Source organism: Abramis brama (assembly GCF_963993115.1).
Source record: "Abramis brama genome assembly, chromosome: 16".
In the NCBI taxonomy this organism is placed as follows: domain Eukaryota; kingdom Metazoa; phylum Chordata; class Actinopteri; order Cypriniformes; family Leuciscidae; genus Abramis; species Abramis brama.
In genome coordinates, this window is record NC_139978.1 from 2927416 (window position 1) to 2949732 (window position 22317).

Here is a 22317-nt window from a genome sequence, read left to right on the forward strand (position 1 = left end):
GAAAAGGAGCGATACAAAATATTATATATATATATATATATATATATATATATATATATATAATATAATATAATATTTTTAATATAATATTTTATGTATATATATATATATATAATATATACGTATATATAAAAGAAAAGAAAAGATCAAATATGTAAAAAATAATGTAAAAAAAAAAAAGTAAAAAATAAAGGCAAAACGTTACACATAGCCTTGGTATTATAAAATATATATAAATATTTTTGTAAAGTCCAGGGGTCAGAAAGCAAAAGTCCTGTATATATATATATATATATATATATATATATATATATATATATAAAGAGAAGAGAAGAAAATATCAAATATGTAAAAAAAGACAAAAAGCAACACATAGCCTAGGTGTTATAAAAATACAAAACATATAAGACCATAGACCACCCACAGACTTCATTATGTAATTGTAAAAACGTTCTTTCATCAAGTAACTTTGAATTGTTTATTAATACCAATCAAACGCAAATATATTTATTCAGAAAAAGAAAGAAAATGTTAGATGTGGTTTGTATTGTAACATGATTAAGGCGGGGCTATGACGACACGCGATCCACACCTTTCATCTTGGCACACGGCGGTCTGTGATTGGCGCACAGAATCCTTCTTTAATTCTGATTGGCTGTTCACGGGAGTAGGCGGGACTTCAGCTGCTCAGCTGCAGCATCGCTCACAGAATGAACTAGAAGAGCGAGCGGGGCCGGAGGTGGAGGTGTTTAATATAGCGATATCACGGCTCTCAAACACACCCTGAAGACGGGTTTCTGTGGAAAAGATTTGGAGGCTGTTTACCACCCAAGCGCAACCGTGTGAAGTGAGTATACAGAACATAAAACATGAAAGCATCTTGCGTCAGTATTCAAATGAAAGAGCTGGTGAATGCAACAATGTTTCAGTCTGGTCGCGTCGCCGGAGAAACATTGTTGTAATTTCATTAATCTAGTGTTGGTGAGCAATGCAATGAACGACATCGGTGATTTTAAGAGTTGGGCTGTTATGTTGCATGAATATATATGAACTCTCAGTCAGTCAGTGGCCTACATTCATGCAGCATCAGCATCACTCAACTGAAGATGAGCTCAATCAAACCGGAAGAGGAACTGATGCTCTGGGATTCAGCGCAGAAGAGCCAGCCAGTCTAACGATTAAACATCTAATATATATATAAACGTGTTTAGAAAAGCTGTTCTTAAAGCTGAGACTGCCTTGCACATATGATAATATGGTTATGTAATGTCATATTAGAAATATTACCCTTATATTGTAATTATTGCAAGCTCAAGTTGTAATTGCTGCCCAACCCTGTTTAACTGAATACATGACATAAGCTGCTTTATTATATCCGTATATCACTGTCATATGGACGCTACTTTCACACACTCATCTCTGGCTGAGAACAGAATACTTCCTAAATTGCAACATGGAAACAATAATTTTTTTGGAAAGCTGCTTTGAAATTATATGAATTGTGAATAGGGCTGTGAAACAATTATTTTGTATATATAAATACACACACATGCATGTGTATATTTAAGAAATATTTGCCTGTACTGTATATACTGTATATATATATTTATATAAAAGTTATTATATATAAATAAAAACTTTATATATAAATGACACATTTCTCTTATTGTGTCATTTCTCTATATATATACAAAATAATTATACAAAGTACACACACATATATTTTGTTACAATAATCACTTTAAGACAGCCGCTGCTGACAGAGACGTGGATCTCACACACGTCTCATTTTCTCACAACTATTTAGGTTCATTTAAGACTTTATTGAACTCATTTAAGACCGCTCTTATGAGGATACTCTACAAAACGGACATTTTGGCATAACTGTGTGTGTAAAGATAATAAACTTTAAATGATGATTAAGAACTGCAATATGACGTGAGCATGAGTTTATAATCAAAACCAAACAGATGTTTTAGTTTTTGGCAGATTATCCGAGGCACGGGCTGTAAAGGCCCCGCCCTCTTCTTGATAGGGGGCGGAGCAGCTGCTCATTTGCATTTAAAGATACATGCACAAAATCAGCATGTTTTTGCTTCCACTCAAAAATGCATTTACATGGTGTAACAAATGATCTGGGGAGGATTTTGAGCTGAAACTTCACAGACACATTCTGGGGACACCTGAGACTTATTAGATGGTAAAAAAAAACGTCATAATAGGTCTTCTTTAAAGGGATACTCCACTTTAAAATGAAAATTCTGTCATCATATACTCACCCTCATGTTGTTTCAATCCTTTATGAATTTCTTCCTACTATGGAAGTCAATGAGACCAGAAACTGTCTGGTTACTGACATTCTTCTAAATATCTTCCTTTCTGTTCAGCAGAAGAAAGAAATTCATACAGGTTTGAAACAACATGAGGGTGAGTATATGATGACAGAATTTTAATTTTAAAGTGGAGTATCCCTTTAAAAGTCCTTATCCAGTAAATACACACTACTGGAAACGTCATGGAGGAGCTGGAACCTTTGTGTGCAAAACTTTAAAACAAAGTACCATGAACAACTCTTACCATGAGATGAATGATTCTGAACACCAGCTTCCATAAAGCCCTTGAAGATATGCTTTTCTCCATGAGCTTATGTAATGCAGCAGTGTGTGTGTGTGTGTGTGTGTGCAGGTCGGGATGTGGTGGTCCTGGCCCCTGGTGTCGGTGCTGGTGCTCTGCTCTCTGCTGTCGGTGGGGACCGTGAGAACCGCTCCCTGTCAGACCTGCCGCAAACTCACTGAGCGCTTCATCCAGGTGTGTGTGACTGTCATCTGACTGTAATTCACTGAGCGCTTCATCCAGATGTGTGTGACTGTCATCTGACTGTAACTCACTGAGCGCTTCATCCAGGTGTGTGTGACTGTCATCTGACTGTAACTCACTGAGCGCTTCATCCAGGTGTGTGTGACTGTCATCTGACTGTAACTCACTGAGCGCTTCATCCAGGTGTGTGTGACTGTCATCTGACTGTAACTCACTGAGCGCTTCATCCAGGTGTGTGTGACTGTCATCTGACTGTAACTCACCGAGCGCTTCATCCAGGTGTGTGTGACTGTCATCTGACTGTAACTCACCGAGCGCTTCATCCAGGTGTGTGTGACTGTCATCTGACTGTAACTCACCGAGCGCTTCATCCAGGTGTGTGTGACTGTCATCTGACTGTAACTCACCGAGCGCTTCATCCAGGTGTGTGTGACTGTCATCTGACTGTAACTCACCGAGCGCTTCATCCAGGTGTGTGTGACTGTCATCTGACTGTAACTCACTGAGCGCTTCATCCAGATGTGTGTGACTGTCATCTGACTGTATCTCACCGAGCGCTTCATCCAGGTGTGTGTGACTGTCATTTGACTGTATCTCACCGAGCGCTTCATCCAGGTGTGTGTGACTGTCATCTGACTGTAACTCACTGAGCGCTTCATCCAGGTGTGTGTGACTGTCATCTGACTGTAACTCACTGAGCGCTTCATCCAGGTGTGTGTGACTGTCATCTGACTGTAATTCACTGAGCGCTTCATCCAGGTGTGTGTGACTGTCATCTGACTGTAACTCACTGAGCGCTTCATCCAGGTGTGTGTGACTGTCATCTGACTGTAACTCACTGAGCGCTTCATCCAGGTGTGTGTGACTGTCATCTGACTGTAACTCACTGAGCGCTTCATCCAGGTGTGTGTGACTGTCATCTGACTGTAACTCACTGAGCGCTTCATCCAGGTGTGTGTGACTGTCATCTGACTGTAACTCACTGAGCGCTTCATCCAGGTGTGTGTGACTGTCATCTGACTGTAACTCACTGAGCGCTTCATCCAGGTGTGTGTGACTGTCATCTGACTGTAACTCACCGAGCGCTTCATCCAGGTGTGTGTGACTGTCATCTGACTGTAACTCACCGAGCGCTTCATCCAGGTGTGTGTGACTGTCATCTGACTGTAACTCACCGAGCGCTTCATCCAGGTGTGTGTGACTGTCATCTGACTGTAACTCACCGAGCGCTTCATCCAGGTGTGTGTGACTGTCATCTGACTGTAACTCACCGAGCGCTTCATCCAGGTGTGTGTGACTGTCATCTGACTGTATCTCACCGAGCGCTTCATCCAGGTGTGTGTGACTGTCATTTGACTGTATCTCACCGAGCGCTTCATCCAGGTGTGTGTGACTGTCATCTGACTGTAACTCACTGAGCGCTTCATCCAGGTGTGTGTGACTGTCATCTGACTGTAACTCACTGAGCGCTTCATCCAGGTGTGTGTGACTGTCATCTGACTGTAACTCACTGAGCGCTTCATCCAGGTGTGTGTGACTGTCATCTGACTGTAACTCACTGAGCGCTTCATCCAGGTGTGTGTGACTGTCATCTGACTGTAACTCACTGAGCGCTTCATCCAGGTGTGTGTGACTGTCATCTGACTGTAACTCACTGAGCGCTTCATCCAGGTGTGTGTGACTGTCATCTGACTGTAACTCACCGAGCGCTTCATCCAGGTGTGTGTGACTGTCATCTGACTGTAACTCACCGAGCGCTTCATCCAGGTGTGTGTGACTGTCATCTGACTGTAACTCACCGAGCGCTTCATCCAGGTGTGTGTGACTGTCATCTGACTGTAACTCACCGAGCGCTTCATCCAGGTGTGTGTGACTGTCATCTGACTGTAACTCACCGAGCGCTTCATCCAGGTGTGTGTGACTGTCATCTGACTGTAACTCACCGAGCGCTTCATCCAGGTGTGTGTGACTGTCATCTGACTGTAACTCACTGAGCGCTTCATCCAGATGTGTGTGACTGTCATCTGACTGTATCTCACCGAGCGCTTCATCCAGGTGTGTGTGACTGTCATTTGACTGTATCTCACCGAGCGCTTCATCCAGGTGTGTGTGACTGTCATCTGACTGTAACTCACTGAGCGCTTCATCCAGGTGTGTGTGACTGTCATCTGACTGTAACTCACTGAGCGCTTCATCCAGGTGTGTGTGACTGTCATCTGACTGTATCTCACTGAGTGCTTCATCCAGGTGTGTGTGACTGTCATCTGACTGTAAATCACTGAGAGCTTCATCCAGGTGTGTGTGACTGTCATCTGACTGTAACTCACTGAGCGCTTCATCCAGGTGTGTGTGTGTGACTGTCACCTGACTGTAACTTACCGAGCGCTTCATCCAGGTGTGTGTGACTGTCATCTGACTGTAACTCACTGAGCGCTTCATCCAGGTGTGTGTGACTGTCATCTGACTGTAACTCACCGAGCGCTTCAACCAGGTGTGTGTGTGACTGTCATCTGACTGTAACTCACCGAGCGCTTCATCCAGGTGTGTGTGACTGTCATCTGGCTGTAATTCACTGAGCGCTTCATCCAGGTGTGTGTGACTGTCATCTGACTGTAACTCAATGAGCGCTTCATCCAGGTGTGTGTGTGACTGTCATCTGACTGTAACTCACCGAGCGCTTCATCCAGGTGTGTGTGACTGTCATCTGACTGTAACTCACCGAGCGCTTCATCCAGGTGTGTGTGACTGTCATCTGACTGTAACTGACTGAGCGCTTCATCCAGGTGTGTGTGACTGTCATCTGACTGTAACTCACTGAGCGCTTCATCCAGGTGTGTGTGACTGTCATCTGACTGTAACTCACTGAGCGCTTCATCCAGGTGTGTGTGTGACTGTCATCTGACTGTAACTCACCGAGTGCTTCATCCAGGTGTGTGTGACTGTCATCTGACTGTAACTGACTGAGCGCTTCATCCAGGTGTGTGTGACTGTCATCTGACTGTAACTCACCGAGCGCTTCATCCAGGTGTGTGTGACTGTCATCTGACTGTAACTCCCTGAGCGCTTCATCCAGGTGTGTGTGACTGCCATCTGACTGTAACTCACTGAGTGCTTCATCCAGGTGTGTGTGACTGTCATCTGACTGTAACTCACCGAGCGCTTCATCCAGGTGTGTGTGTGTGTGACTGTCATCTGACTGTAACTCACTGAGCTCTTCATCCAGGTGTGTGTGTGTGACTGTCATCTGACTGTAACTCACTGAGCGCTTCATCCAGGTGTGTGTGACTGCCATCTGACTGTATCTCACCGTGCGCTTCATCCAGATGTGTGTGTGACTGTCATCTGACTGTAACTCACTGAGCGCTTCATCCGCTTCATCCAGGTGTGTGTGACTGTCATCTGACTGTAACTCACTGAGCGCTTCATCCGCTTCATCCAGGTGTGTGTGACTGTCATCTGACTGTAACTCACTGAGCGCTTCATCCGCTTCATCCAGGTGTGTGTGACTGTCATCTGACTGTAACTCACTGAGCGCTTCATCCAGGTGTGTGTGTGACTGTCATCTGACTGTAACTCACCGAGTGCTTCATCCAGGTGTGTGTGACTGTCATCTGACTGTAACTGACTGAGCGCTTCATCCAGGTGTGTGTGACTGTCATCTGACTGTAACTCACCGAGTGCTTCATCCAGGTGTGTGTGACTGTCATCTGACTGTAACTGACTGAGCGCTTCATCCAGGTGTGTGTGACTGTCATCTGACTGTAACTCACCGAGCGCTTCATCCAGGTGTGTGTGACTGTCATCTGACTGTAACTCCCTGAGCGCTTCATCCAGGTGTGTGTGACTGCCATCTGACTGTAACTCACTGAGTGCTTCATCCAGGTGTGTGTGACTGTCATCTGACTGTAACTCACCGAGCGCTTCATCCAGGTGTGTGTGTGTGTGACTGTCATCTGACTGTAACTCACTGAGCGCTTCATCCAGGTGTGTGTGTGTGTGACTGTCATCTGACTGTAACTCACTGAGCGCTTCATCCAGGTGTGTGTGTGTGACTGTCATCTGACTGTAACTTACCGAGCGCTTCATCCAGGTGTGTGTGACTGTCATCTGACTGTATCTCACCGTGCGCTTCATCCAGGTGTGTGTGACTGTCATCTGACTGTAACTCACCGAGCGCTTCATCCAGGTGTGTGTGACTGTCATCTGACTGTAACTCACTGAGCGCTTCATCCAGGTGTTTGTGACTGTCATCTGACTGTAACTCACCGAGCGCTTCATCCAGGTGTGTGTGACTGTCATCTGACTGTAACTCACCGAGCGCTTCATCCAGGTGTGTGTGACTGTCATCTGACTGTAACTCACCGAGCGCTTCATCCAGGTGTGTGTGACTGTCATCTGACTGTAACTCACCGAGCGCTTCATCCAGGTGTGTGTGTGACTGTCATCTGACTGTAACTCACCGAGCGCTTCATCCAGGTGTGTGTGTGACTGTCATCTGACTGTAACTCACCGAGCGCTTCATCCAGGTGTGTGTGTGACTGTCATCTGACTGTAACTCACTGAGCGCTTCATCCAGGTGTGTGTGACTGTCATCTGACTGTAACTCCCTGAGAGCTTCATCCAGGTGTGTGTGACTGTCATCTGACTGTAACTCACTGAGCGCTTCATCCAGGTGTGTGTGACTGTCATCTGACTGTAACTCACTGAGCGCTTCATCCAGGTGTGTGTGACTGTCATCTGACTGTAACTCACCGAGCGCTTCATCCAGGTGTGTGTGTGTGACTGTCATCTGGCTGTAACTCACTGAGCGCTTCATCCAGGTGTGTGTGACTGTCATCTGGCTGTAACTCACTGAGCGCTTCATCCAGGTGTGTGTGACTGTCATCTGACTGTAACTCACTGAGAGCTTCATCCAGGTGTGTGTGACTGTCATCTGACTGTAACTCACCGAGCGCTTCATCCAGGTGTGTGTGACTGTCATCTGACTGTAACTCACTGAGCGCTTCATCCAGGTGTGTGTGACTGTCATCTGACTGTAACTCACTGAGCGCTTCATCCAGGTGTGTGACTGTCATCTGACTGTAACTCACTGAGAGCTTCATCCAGGTGTGTGTGACTGTCATCTGACTCTAACTCACCGAGCGCTTCATCCAGGTGCGTGTGTGACTGTCATCTGACTCTAACTCACCGAGCGCTTCATCCAGGTGCGTGTGTGACTGTCATCTGACTGTAACTCACTGAGCGCTTCATCCAGGTGTGTGTGACTGCCATCTGACTGTAACTCACTGAGCGCTTCATCCAGGTGTGTGTGACTGTCATCTGACTGTAACTCACCGAGCGCTTCATCCAGGTGTGTGTGACTGTCATCTGACTGTAACTCACTGAGCGCTTCATCCAGGTGTGTGTGACTGTCATCTGGCTGTAACTCACCGAGCGCTTCATCCAGGTGTGTGTGACTGTCATCTGACTGTAACTCACTGAGTGCTTCATCCAGGTGTGTGTGACTGTCATCTGACTGTAACTCACCGAGCGCTTCATGCAACCTGACCAGTTCATGTCAGCAGCGATATACACTCACTAGGAAAGTTTTTTTCTCATGGAAGTTTTGCATTTGGTGAGCTAATAAAATATTAAAACTCAGTCGAATCAGTATTTTATGTACAATTATTTAATTATGCCATCCAGTATCGTGGACTCGCTCTCTCTTGTTTCATACAAACACAGCTGCTGACATTTTGTGACTATTGTTTTGTACACTGTTGGATTATAAGACACAAACAGGTACGATTTTAAAAGTTTAATCTGAAATGAATATCTCTTATCTCCATAATTATTTATGTGGTGAAATGCTGTGTATGTAATAAGTGTTATGACTGTATACCGTATCTCTTAAATGTCCGTCTAGTTTGATCTTGCCGCTGAAACTGCTCTCTCCGCGTTTAAAGAGCTAATAAAATATTTCAACTCAGATCAATATTTCATGTCTAATTATTAACTTATGTGGCAAGTAGCGTGTAATAAGTGGGATAATTTACATCCAGCCGGTTGTTATCTCAGAATAAACCCCTTTGTGTGTGTGTGTGTGTGTGTGTGTTATCTCAGAATAAACCCCTTCAGGCTGATGAAGACCTGATCCAGATCTTTTATTCTGAGATGATAACCGGCTGGATGTACATTATCCCTTACTTAATGTAGTACTGACACTAAAACTCTGAAAACTAAATTTCTGGTGAATTATAAAATATGTTGTTTATGTATAAATATATATATTCCTGTTTGCAGTGCTTCATGGGATTGTAGTTCTTTCTCTCACTAAAGTCGTTAAGTTCACAGTGTTGTACCTTTGTGGTTTTTTGGTCAATTTTCAAATAACTTTTTAGCTTCAAACTAAAGTTTGTAGTGTTGTGAGATTGGTTTGGTTCATGGCTTGTTACGCTTAAACGAAAAAATAAATAAATATGAAATTAATAGAAAAAAAAAAAAATACTATTATGAACACATGCAAAAACAAGAGTCTGCAATCTAATGATGCAGTTTTGTTTTTAGTAAACATTAAAATCATCAAAATCACACATTTGCTTAATCTCACCTATAAAATCTTTGCAAATATATTGGCCAGCCTGATTGAGCATGTGTGTAACTTATGCATCATTTTCTGAACTGAGTGATACGGCCCGTTCAACTATAGCTATAATAGTGTATAATATTTATTAGCTATAATAGTCTACAATAATTATCTGTATAAAGTGTATGACTGTTGTTTCAGGGCTTGGAGCGAACAGCCAATAAGAATTTTGGAGGAGGGAATACGGCTTGGGAAGAGGAGAAACTGGCCAAATATACACGCAGGTAAAGATGTTTCTCATCATGCTAAAGGTGCTTGTAAGAGGTGCTTGTTTCAGAACAGAGATTGACTTCATCGTATATCATCAAAATGTTTGGTCTGCAGCCTTTGTTTAAAATTGTGTGTGTGTGTGTGTGTGTCTGCAGTGAGACGCGTCTGTTAGAGATCGTAGAGGCGGCGTGTGACAAATCTGACTTTGAATGCAACCGGCTGCTGGAGCAGATCGAGGACCAGGTGGAGACGTGGTGGTTTCACAGGTGAGAGTGTGTGTGTGTTTGTGCAAAACAGGGTTAACTCACCCTAACCCTAACTAACCACTCATAAAGCCTCTCGGTTGATTAACTCAAACCTTGTTTACTTGTGGATTTCAGTTCCAGACCACTTGTCTACTTGCATGATGTATTTTTGGAGTGTGTGCATGAAGGACGCAAGATGTTTGATTACTCAATGAGACAAATCTAGGAGAAGTTTTCCCTGTCATTAATAAGGCATTGAGTAAATCATCTGCTTGTAGCTGTGAGTTGTGGAAAGTGTCTATGAGAAAGCGTGTGTGTGTGTGTGTGAGGTTACAGACAGCAAGAGTCTCCAGACCTGTTCGAATGGCTGTGCATCGAGGAGCTCCGACTGTGCTGCCCGTCTGGACACTACGGGCCTGAATGTGCAGGTGAACACACACACACGTGCACACACACACACACGCACATGCACACACATGCATGCACACACACAAACACACATGCACACATACCCACACATGCACACACACACACACACACACGTGCACACACACACACGTGCACACACACACACACATGCACACACACACATGCAATCAAACACACACACATGCGCACACACACATTGCTGATTGATTGATTAATGGAAAGTCTTAAAGTCGTCTTTTTTCACAATCCCATCCTGATCTGAGATGTAGCTGAGATTGTTGCACATTTAAATGTCAAATGAAAATAAATAATTATTATTACTACTACTATAACCAAGCTAACAGAAATATGTCATAAGAATGTTTAGGTTTAGTTTAGTTATAGAAACGTTATTTCTGAATGTTCAGATGTTTTAAATGCTTTAAAATGTTTTATTTCTTGGTTATGAAGATGAACATGCTATTTTAGTTGCATGTTCATCTTCATAACCAAGAAATAAAACATTTTAAAGCATAATTTTTCCATGTTCCATGAACGATATATAAATAACTCTATTGTCTTCTGTAGAGCTTATCGGTAAAACTGAATTTGTTTCATAATTGATGAAATAAATGTGACTTGACTCTGAAATATTGGCCCCAGGCCATGTAATGTGAGAATCTCTGCCTTGCGGCAACTCAGATAATATAATAATTGCTCAAATGCACCAACCCGGTTGATCAGCTTTCCCATATTTTCCACAGAAACAGTGTCTGGGTTTATATTGACTCCTAAAGATACAGTTTCACTTCATGCTTGCCTGTGCCTGTATTGTAGTATTTGTCACTTCAAACACACAAATATCAATAGAGAAACCTGTTCTCATACCTAATGCTCTGTTTGTGTGTGTGTGTGTGTCTGTTTCTGTCTTTGTGCGTTAATGTGCGTGTGTGTGTAAATGTGCATGTGATCTTGTGTGTGTGTGCGTGTGTATGCGCATGTACGTGTGTGTGTGTGCGCGTGTGTAAATGTGCATGTGTGTGTGTAGAGTGCCCCTCCGGCCCTGCAGGAGTGTGTGGAGGTCTGGGCCGCTGTGAAGGTGAAGGCACGCGCCTGGGAGACGGGGAGTGCGTGTGTGACCCGGGATACTCCGGCGCTCTGTGTCAGGACTGTGCCGACGGATACTACCGGGAGAAGAGCTCCAATCACACACAGCCGTCCTGCTCAGGTGACCAGGCCAATAATCTCGAGGGACGGGAGAAAACGCAACTCATGAATGAGGAGATTAATTGTATGATCTGTCTTTTTTGTGGCAGCTTGCCATTATTCCTGTAAGAAGTGCAAAGGTCCTCAAGAAAACAGATGTCAGGACTGTAAGCCTGGATGGATCCTTCACAGCAACAAGTGTGTGGGTGAGTTACACACTACAGCCTCAGACACCTAAGGCCTTCTCCACACTAATACCTTCCCTTTCGAACAGTCAGTCATATTGCGTCTGCAGACACGATGGGAAACTCCTTTTTCTCTGAATACTGAAGCCATTTATAAAGTCACGCAGAGCTACAGCACAGCCTTAACAGTGCAGAGACTACTCGCACGCTATTGGCTGGTCAGTGGGAACTGCACGAACCAATGGCGGAGCGGCGTAACTGCGCAAACCAATCGGTGCACAGCACCCGATCTGAGCGCAGAGCCCACCAGAAGGGGCGGGGCAACTACCTATAATAGCCATTATTGAGCAACATTCCGATTTAATAATCCGGCCCTCGAATGAAGCTAATTGAATAGCCCTGACCTAGGGGCATAACATTACTCACTTTTCATGCAATTCACTTCAAATAGTATAGCAGTACATAAGCAAAAAATATGCTTAATCCAATATGGAATGGTAATGCTTGAAAGTGCTTGGTAATGCTCAGTTTTCTCCGATTTGAGGTACAGTGGAGAACTTTGGTTATACCAGCTATAATCCTCTAGATAGAAAGGTCATCTTGGACTTAAATTGAAGCTTATAAACGTGGGAAGTTTTTCATGTACATTTGAGGCAGTGATATATATATATTTTGACAGCAAAAAGGCAGCAATCCCCAGAATCTTTTTCTGCTAGTTTCCCCTATGTGTCAGGATACACCATGCAAAATATTAGGGTTATATGGACATTTTTGTAGCTGCAGTACCTTAATATTCACAATTACATCATTCCGCCAAAAGCTTTTCCCAAAAAGGGTGTTTTTGGCCCCTGAGACCAAACGGGGCCGAGTTGGGGGTGGTCGTTATCAACTTGTGATGGCCCAAGGTATAAGATAATAGGAAATAATAGTGAAAAAAAGGTAGCAAAAAACATCCTGAGGAGTGGACCTGGCTCCCGGCCTATAAAAGCAGCTCATTTCACCATATTATTCAGATTTAAGAGCACCTCTGCATGACGAGGACAGGGACAGCGAGAGCATGCCTCTCTCATCTCTTCGCTCTCGGATTGCGTTCTTTTCAGAGCATGGCTTCACCACCCATGAGCCTCGGAGAAAGAAACAGCGGGGCCAGAGGGCTGAGCAACTGGATGTGAGTGAGCTCACACCAGCTCAGACCCCGCGTGCCTCTCTTTCTCCACAGAGAGAGATATCACTTGTGCTTTTAACCTGTTCAGACCAGCGGCCCTCATTTGAAACGAGCGGTCTTGTCTCGTTCGGCGGATCTTCATGATGACTCCATGTCATTGGCGGCTTCGGACGCGGAGGATTGGGCGAGTTCAGTGGATGATCCCGCCCCCTTACCGTCTAAAGAACACAGCGACGCCAGAGATGGACTGGACGCTGAGCTTCTCCGCATCCTGTCGAAAGCTGTTGAAGAGCTCGGTCTCGACTGGGCTTCTCCCGAGGAACCCACACGCAGCCGCCTGGACGAATGGTTCCTGCCAACAGGCCCCTCGCCAGCGATCTGCACTGTTCTTCCCGGAGGTTCACGAAGAACTAACAAAGTCGTGGCGCGCCCCCTACTCATCCCGCCTACACACTTCCACTTCTGCCACTCTCTCGACCATCAACGGAGCTGTAGAAAAGGGACATAAGAAGCTGCCCCCCCAGAGGAAGCCGTGGCTGCGCACCTTTGCCCACCTACTGCTATTGGATGGAAATCCAAGGTGGCTCACCCATCCAAACCCTGCAGGGCTTACTCGTCCTCTGGCCTGGCGGGATCCCAGGCCCAGCCGCATACGGTTCCTCCACCCAACAGCGAGTCAGGCCTATACAGTCACTACTTCCTTGTTCCCAAAAAGGATGGCGGCCTCAGACCCATCCTAGATCTCAGACATCTGAACATGGCCCTCCGGCCATTCAAGATGCTAACCCTGAAACAAATCCTTGCTTTAGTATGCCCGGGGGATTGTTTTTTCTCTGTGGACCTGAAAAATGCATACTTTCATATCCAAATAGCCCCCTATCACAGACCGTTTTTGAGATTCCCCTTCGAAGGAGTGGCCTACCAGTATACAGTCCTACCATTTGGACTGTCCCTGGCCCCACACACTTTTACGAAGTGCATGGATGCAGCACTTTCCCCCCAAGACAGAAGGGAATGCGCATCCTGAAATACCGCGACGACTGGCTTGTTCTGGTCCAGTCAGAGGCGGAACTAAATTCCCACAGATCTGTGCTCCTCAGCCATTTGGAATGCCTGGGACTCTGAATCATCATAGCCAAGAGCTCACTGTTCCCCAGTCAGAGGATCTCCTTCCTCCTTCCTTGAGTGGCCCAGCCGCCTCCTTTATGCTTTTCCCCCAGTCGCACTGCAGACACGTAGTCCTTCTAGTGGCCCCTCTCTGGTGAACCCAACCTTGGTTCCCCAAGTTGATTCAGCTGCTCAAAGCAGCCCCATGGCCGATACCCCTGAGGGAAGACCTCCTTTCCCAGGCGAACAGGACTATTTGGCACCCCCGTACCAAACTATGGGCCCTCCATGTGTGGCCCCTCGACGGGAGCTTATAGACGGCCCAGCGAGACTCCTAAGCACCATTTGTGAGGCTAGAGCTCCATCCACGAGACGCCTCTATGCTAGGGTGACCATACGTCCTGTTTTACCCGGACATATCTGGCCAGGATTTCGAGATCGCCCAAAATGCTCGGGATTCGTCTTTTGCTTTCTACAGTCACCATTCATTATGTTTACATTATTACGTTATTTGACACTGACACGTACGTGCCAGCTTTGCAGGTCATGCATTCTGATTCACACGGATCCCGATCGAGACGAAAACACAGGAATTTTCTTAGCAATGCTTACACGCACATCAACCGATCACTTGTTTAGCGTTCATGTAAACACTACATTCAGATTAACCAATCGGAATTAATTCAGTACTACTGAATCAAAAGGTGTACATGTAAACAAAATGAATGGCGACGAGAAAGCAAAAGCCGAATCGCGGATATTTTGGGCGATCTCGAAATCCCGGCCGGACATGACCTGGAATATGGTCACCCTACTCTATGCCCTTAAGTGGTCTGTGTGCATCTGGCTGGTGCTCAGGCACCCTGGATTATGCGAAGTACCACTGGTACTTTCATTTCTTCAAGAGCTACTGGATGCGGGCCGTACCCCATCCACGCTCAAAGTCTACATGGCGGCCATTGCAGCTTTCCATGCCCCAGTGGCCAGCCAGTTGTTAGGCAAAAGCGACATGATTGTTCGCTTCATGAGGGGAGCAAGGAGGCTCAACCCGCCACGCCCCCCTACAGTACCCTTCTGGGATCTATCAACGGTCCTCAGGGCCCTCAAAGGGCCTCATTTCGAGCTGCTACAGTCGGCCGAATTGAAGCCACTCTTGCTCAAGACTGCATTACCGCTAGCCTTAGCATCGGTCAAGCGAGTAGGAGACCTCCAAGCACTCTCTGTGAGCGCTTCCTGCCTTTAGTTTGGACCAGGCGACTCTTAAAGGAACTGTATGTAGGATTGTGGCCAAAACTGGTACTGCAATCACTTTAAAAATACTATAGAGCGGTGTATCCCCTCCCCCTCCCCCCTGACTCGAGGTTGCCAGATAAGCTGAATTCAGCAGAAACGTATGCTTCAATGAGCTTCCGACGAGACGTACACAGTAAGTTTTTTTCTGTTAATTATGTTTATGCATCATGAGAGATATTTTGATAAGTAATTATGTATAAAAAATGTACTAATTGTCATTAGTTAAATATAATCGTAAAGATTTATGCTCGTATGTGACAGTATCGTAAAGATGTAACGTTATGCTCGTATGTGACAGACAGAACGGTAGCTGTAAGTCTAACTTGTAACGTTATGTATCTGTCATTAATGTAAGTACAAGCACAAGCCTAATGTGTAATACAGCTATTCATTTAGCTGATGCTATAAGTGAAAGTGACCAGCTGTATTTTTTTACTTACCCTGCAGCACGCGTCCGTAACACGCTAAAATATGTGATGTGAAATACAGGTCAACTTGCAGCATGTGTAACTTAGTCCACGATATTGTCGAATCATTTTTTCTGAGGTAAAGTTAGGCTTCTGTCTCAATTACGTTTCAAATTGCCATAATGGGCGTGCTAATGTTGTTTTCCTCAGCGTCTCAGCACAATGACAGAGAAACGGGCTCCTCCTATAATGCATTGCTAATGTTAGCATACGTCCATGTGAGCTAACGTTACGTTACTTTGCACGAACATGCATAACTTTGTTCGACTGTCATGAATATATGATATGTGCATTGACATCAAGTACAAGTTAGCCAAGCACAAGTTAGATGAATCTTACCTGTCCAGGAGAAAATTAGCTACGTTGGCGTCTGTGTTCAAATTCTTCTCCGTTTTCAGCCGTCTCCATCTTTCAAAAGCATCTCCTATACAAATTCTGGTTTTATTTCGGACTTTGTCACGACGAATTTCTGAATTATAACGAGGTCTTTTTGATTTAGTAACGTTAGACATTTTTATCCGACTAGAGCTAGGGTAGGTTAGAGCAAAGCTGGCAACCCGGATCCCGAAACACTTACTGACTTTGTGATTGGTAGATAGCTGGAGGGAGGCGCGTCAGGCCAAAACACAAAATGACAACATCAACATCAGTTGAGGGCTGCAAGTCCACTTTTTAAATGACAATATCCTAGCCATACTACTGTTGTCAGTGATATAAGTATTTGAAATTAACATGATTTCTTAATGTCTAGTGACACATCAGGGCCATTTTATGATTAATTGAAATAGATTTCTTACATACAGCTCCTTTAAGTCGTCCTCAAGCCAAGACATGGCTATGTGCCCAAAGTGCTTTCAACTCCGTTCAAGAAGCGAACGAAGAAGAACGAAAAAAATTATATATACAAAGTTTAAATAAATGCAAAAGTTTCTGACAGCACTTCAGTAAAGACACCACATACCCGTGCATTATCTACATGACTCAAACATTAATATAAATGAAAGCTATTTCCTTCAAGCAAATATGTTTCATTATATTAGATATTATAAAATATATTTTTTGTCAATATTGCATATTACACAAAACTAACATGAGGGTGATTATTAGTAAATAATGATCTTATCATTTTCAGCTGAACAAGATGTTTCTATATAAGCTGCATTCTGCCTTCTGTCACCAGTTTACCACATCAGTCCCAGCTCTTTATCCGTGTGTGTGTGTGTGTGTGTGTGTGTGTGTGTGTGTTTGTGTGTGTGTGTCTGCAGATGTGGACGAGTGCGGCACTGAGTTGGCTCGCTGTCCTTCGAACACGTATTGCTTCAACACCGACGGCTCTTATGAATGCAGAGGTCAGTCTCACACTAACACTCAGTGATGCGGGGGTGTGTTTGCGTGTGCACTGATGAGTGTGTGTGTAGGTTGTGATCAGGCGTGTGTGGGCTGCATGGGGAGCGGACCGGCTCGCTGTAAGAAATGCTCTCGAGGCTTCAGAATCACTGGGGCAAAGTGCCTAGGTAAGACTTTTACCAAGCGTATTTCGATTCGATGCTTCTGTTGACACGATGTTTGATCAGATGATGAAAATCTCTCGCCAGACATCGATGAGTGTGCGGAGAGAGCCATCGCCTGCCCTGGACTCAATGAAGCGTGTGTTAATGAGGAGGGCTCGTTCCGCTGCGAGTGTGCCGAGGGATTCATCCGACGGGAAAGCATTTGTGTGGAGAATCTGCCACCTAGTGAGTGCAACACACACTCAATCCCAGTGTCCTAAGGCCATTCAGTTGAGAAAGTAAATGCATGTGTCTTAGTATCAGTATATTGGATCTGTGCATTCACTCTTAAAGTGACAGCGGCCTAATATTCCTGCTGTCTGTTTTTAAAGTTAATCAAACAACAAAGGACTGAGAAAAATCACTCACTGCTCTTGACTGAATAACTTTTTTAACTTTAATAAGGATTAATTAATAAGGATGCTTACTTTATTAAATTTCTGAACCTGAAAACTACTCCCTACAAAGCACTGTTTATTTAATTTGTATCTTTTTTACATTGTGTTTATTTGTGCTTCTGCTTGTGATTTGATATTTGTTCTTATTTTATTACTGAAGGATTACTTGTTTTTAATAATGTTTTTGATTTATATTAGGCTGGTGGTTTTAGATTTGGTCTTAAAATTGGAATAGAGAATTGTGAATTTTCACTGGTATCTAAAATTTTGGTGTCATTATTGTTTAATGCCAGGTAAAAAAATATTTATGGCTGGTAAATTTTCTAAAATCATTGGTCAGTGTGGCAAAAAGTTAGTTTTAGGCCCTGAGTACAAGGAAGCACAATCCTAATTTTGCCTGTTATACACTGTAAAAAATGCTTTTCTTACTTAGTATTTTTGTCTTGTTTCCAGTCCTAATTATCGAAATATTCTTAAAATAAAGAAGCATTTACTTGATAAGTAAAATGACATAAGAAATTATATATTGTTTTAAAAAAAAAAATCTAAATTGAGTTTTTGCTTAAAATAAGCAAAAGTATCTGCCAATAGGGAAAGACTTAATACAAAAACTTAATACAAATGGAAAACAAGATTATTTTTCTTTCCCCATTGGCAGATCATTTTGCTTGTTTTAAGCTCACTTACTTATTTTTTAGCGGAAAACAAGAAATAATTTCCTATGTCATTTTACTCATCTAGTAAATGCATCTTGGTTTTAAGCATTTTTAGATATTTGGACTGGAAACAAGACAAAAATACTAAGTAAGAAAAGCATGTTTTGCAGTGTATAAAGGATGACTTGTGCGTATAGTGTTTTCCCACTGTTTTAGAAGAGTGTGAGCTGAACACTATAACCTGCTCTGTGTGTGTGTGTGTGTGTGTGTGTGTGTGTGTGTCTCAGCGGGTCCAGAGAAGGGCTTGTTTGATGACATGACGGACGACGAGGTGCTCGTCCTCCAGCAGATGTTCTTCGGTGTGGTGATCTGTGCGCTCGCCACTCTCGCCGCTAAAGGAGACATGGTGTTCACCGCCATCTTCATCGGGGGCGTGGCAGCGATGGCGGGATACTGGCTCTCGGAGAAGGGGGACCGCGTGCTCGACGGCATCCTGAAGGGACGCTGATGATCGAGGGACTCCACAGGGAACGTGAAGCTCCGGGTTCAGTCGTGGCTCGAGGACCGCATGTCAGTCAGGGACGTTTAGGACGTGCTTCTGGGTAATGATGATGAAAAGCTGCTGAAAAAGCCCTTTTACAACACTGTGTTTCAACAGTTCAGCTGCTGCTGTTTACGAGACAGCGAAGGGATATGGAGACGTGTGCAAAGACTGTACATATGTTGGCATGGACGTATTTGCACTCTCGCAACATTAAAGGAATAGTTCAGGCTATAATAAACATTTCCTGATTATTTACTCACCCCAAGGCCATCCAAGAAGTGCCGAGTCTTTCCTCAGCCGAAGAGAAATGAAGGTTTTGGAGGAAAACGATCTAATGCGAGTGAATGGTGCTCAGCGTCGGCCATTAGGCTTCAAAGCGTGACCCCAGGGTCTTACTCTAGCAAAACCATCAGTCGTTTACAGAACAAACGTAATATAAATATATTTTTTGACTACAAATGTTCGCCTTGGTCCAGCTCTGCGAAGCGCGTCCACGAGTCGGTGGAGTTCATGACCTTTTGCATGACATATGTATGTTGGCAAAGTCACATGTGAAAAAAAGCAGTTTGTTAGCATTTCTTTCAGTTTATTGCCGAAAATGGTCTGTTCATGTGTGCAACCCGGATGTAAACTCCTCTTGTAAACAATGGGCTGGTTCTTGCCATCTGTGTCACGCGTGACCCTTCCAACATGCATTTCCATATGACTTTAAACCATTCAAGCGCGAGACGACTAGCGCACTGTTTTCTGTAGAATCTGTACACACACACAAAGCGCGCTCACAGAAAGAACGTGGTTTAATGTGATTTTAAACCGTGTGTGTATCAGTATATTGGATCAGTGCGCCTCTTAAAGTGACAGCACTAATATTCCTGCTGCGTCTCTATAATCTAACAACAAAAGACAAAGAGAAAATTCACACGTTCTTCACGAAATAACTTTTGTAACTAAATTTGTAATGTATATATTATTTATAAAGTGCAGTTATTTTAAATTTGAACCTGAATATCATAAAAAACACTGTTTATTTCAATCATATCTTTGTTCAGTTGTATTTATTTGTTGCGATTGCTAATTTTTTCTTCTTCTTTTTAATTTATATTTATAATTTATATTAGTCAGGCTAGTTGTCTTTCTATGGTGTTTTTAAACCACAGACGAGCGTTCCTTGTGTAAGTGTTCTTTAGCCTGTTGAGTTTTGTTCATGATATTCAGACACAATTAAATGTTTTGCAATAAAACTATATGTGAATATCTAAGTTTTTTTTCTTTTTCTTATTGGAATCAAAATTAGGAATCAATAGGAAGCGGGATCGTTAAAACTGAAACGATACCCAACCCTAGTCACGCGTGACCTTGCCAACACGCATGAGCTCGTGAACTCCTCCGTCTCCTGGACGTGCTTCACAGAGCTGGATGAAGATGAGCATTTGTAGTCAAAAAGTATATCATTTTTTCCTGAAAAATGACCAATGGTTTCGCTAGGGAAGAGAGGTCGGCTGCATAAATATGAATTTTGGACATTCAAAAATGTTGAGATCCTGGACACCCCAACATCCTGAACCTTCATTTCTCTCCGGCTGAGGAAAGAACGTCGTATATATCTTGGATGGCCCAGGGGTGGGCCAATTATCAGGACATTTTTAATTTTGAATGAACTATTCCTTATTTACATGTTATTTACATCCCATTTACACATGAATACGGTGTTAATTTATAATAATTGCCCCAATGCGTAAAACATGAGGTTTCAGAGGAGATGATGAGTAGAAGCAACATTCCCAAACGCATGAATGCAACACTGTCACAGAAGATGTGCAGTGTGTCTGATCTCCAGTGTGTGTGTCTGTGTGTGTGTGAAAGTAGTGTGTTTTATGGCAAATCATTTGATTCATTTCAGCAGGGTTCCCACATTCTTTGATCAATTAAATGTTCTTGATCACTAGATAAGGATTTTTAAATGACTCAGACTAATTTAAACCGGTTCAACAAATTTATTGAACAATTGCAAACAAGAAGTTATTGTGGCTTGACAAGTTTTCCTGTTCACACGAGTGCTTAAAAAGCTGCAGTTTAAGCACAGCAAGAACATGTACAGTCGTTATAGAAATGTCTAAACCTTGAAGATTCCCTGAGGATAGCTGGGAAATAATGTTCCAGGTTTTATGTTGCCGTGGGAACCCTGTTTTAAATATGCAATGAGAAGAAGCAGTAATGAATGTGATTGAGTTCTTCACCTTCAGTGTGTTCAGCACACGTGGCCTTCCAGTCATGTCTTCAGTCTCAGGACAGACGAGTCAATGCATTGATCAGTGTGTGTGTGTGTGTGTGTGTGTGTGCATGCTTTAAATATTTCATCACAGCTTCTATTTATCTTGTTTGTCATATTTATGTTCTTCCAGTGTGAATATGCCCTATAATGATTGACAGCTGAGACTGCGGGGGGGAATTCTGCCAGCCTTAATGTGAATTATGTTTTAGTAAATCTGTTGTTAGGGTGGAGGACACTGATTTCATTAAAAACCGAATTAATTGACTGACTTTACTCATTTCTTTAACTGGTGACACAGGACTCGACAATAAAAACTACTTGGAAAAACAGTCTTTTATACTCACACTATTTGCAAATATGAACTCAAAGCAACAGGAAAAGTTTCACATCTCTTCTTTTAAGATTAACATGAAATCAGAATTGCGAACGCTCATCATTACACATTATTGCACAGATGTAAAAACAAATATTGCATCACAATAAGTGTAATTGTGATTGTCAACATTTGGTAACTAAGTAGAATTTTATGAAGTTTAGTGACATGTTACAATGTTTACATTGTACAATGACTAGTAGGATACAGTTTTTATTGTTGCTTGACAAAAATTACAAGATTTCAATTCCATTCTTGTGATTTGATTCCGATTTTGATTCAATATTGACTAATTTGGATACATGTTTATTTAAAATTTTATTTAAAAAAATAATCTCACCTAATGCTGTAAACATAGAGGGCCCAATCTGCTGGTATTATTAAAGGTTAAAAATATCAAATGAAATCAAATATAATGCAGTTTTTGTTATAATAACAATTATTTAATGACATAAGTAAAAATATAATAAATATATAATATAGTGCTCAGCAAAATCTCCTCTCTAGCTATTTTTTCTATTCAATTAACATGCTATGGTCATTAAATGGCTTTCCTGAGGTAAATGTAACGTTATGTGACTTGTACATAGACTTGCTATTATATATTGACCTCTTTCCGTGGTTGAAAAACACTAATTGGTCGATATTATGTATACTTTCGGTAAGTTGTACTGCATCTTTAAATAAAGTAACAGATGATCGGTTCACGTGCACTTGAACTGAGGCGCTCTGCGATCTGTCACGTCACATTTAAAAGCGGCAAACGTATTTTTGTCTGAATTTCGTAATAAAATCG

At 43.0% G+C, this 22317-nt stretch overlaps 1 protein-coding gene across 1 annotated transcript; it reads left to right on the forward strand.

The window, feature by feature from the left end:
• Positions 1–707: 707 nt before the first annotated feature.
• On the forward strand, positions 708–21413 carry creld1b (cysteine-rich with EGF-like domains 1b). Its single transcript, XM_084087108.1, has 11 exons — positions 708–847; positions 2686–2808; positions 9584–9666; positions 9808–9918; positions 10234–10325; positions 11354–11533; positions 11622–11717; positions 16994–17077; positions 17147–17242; positions 17324–17464; positions 18620–21413. The coding sequence occupies exons 2-11, from the start codon at positions 2692–2694 to the stop codon at positions 18838–18840; spliced, it is 1221 nt and encodes a 406-aa protein (XP_083943234.1). The 5' UTR covers positions 708–847; positions 2686–2691; the 3' UTR covers positions 18841–21413.
• The last annotated feature ends 904 nt before the right edge of the window (positions 21414–22317 follow it).

What these genes read in the sequence shown, in the direction of transcription:
- creld1b (XM_084087108.1), top strand. Translation starts at nt 2,692, where the DNA reads ATGTGGTGGTCCTGGCCCCTGGTGTCGGTGCTGGTGCTCTGCTCTCTG. An exon ending in TCACTGAGCGCTTCATCCAG is followed by an intron (nt 2,809 to 9,583) that starts GTGTGTGTGACT and finishes CTGTTGTTTCAG; the next exon opens with GGCTTGGAGCGAACAGCCAA. An exon ending in TCACAGCAACAAGTGTGTGG is followed by an intron (nt 11,718 to 16,993) that starts GTGAGTTACACA and finishes GTGTGTCTGCAG; the next exon opens with ATGTGGACGAGTGCGGCACT.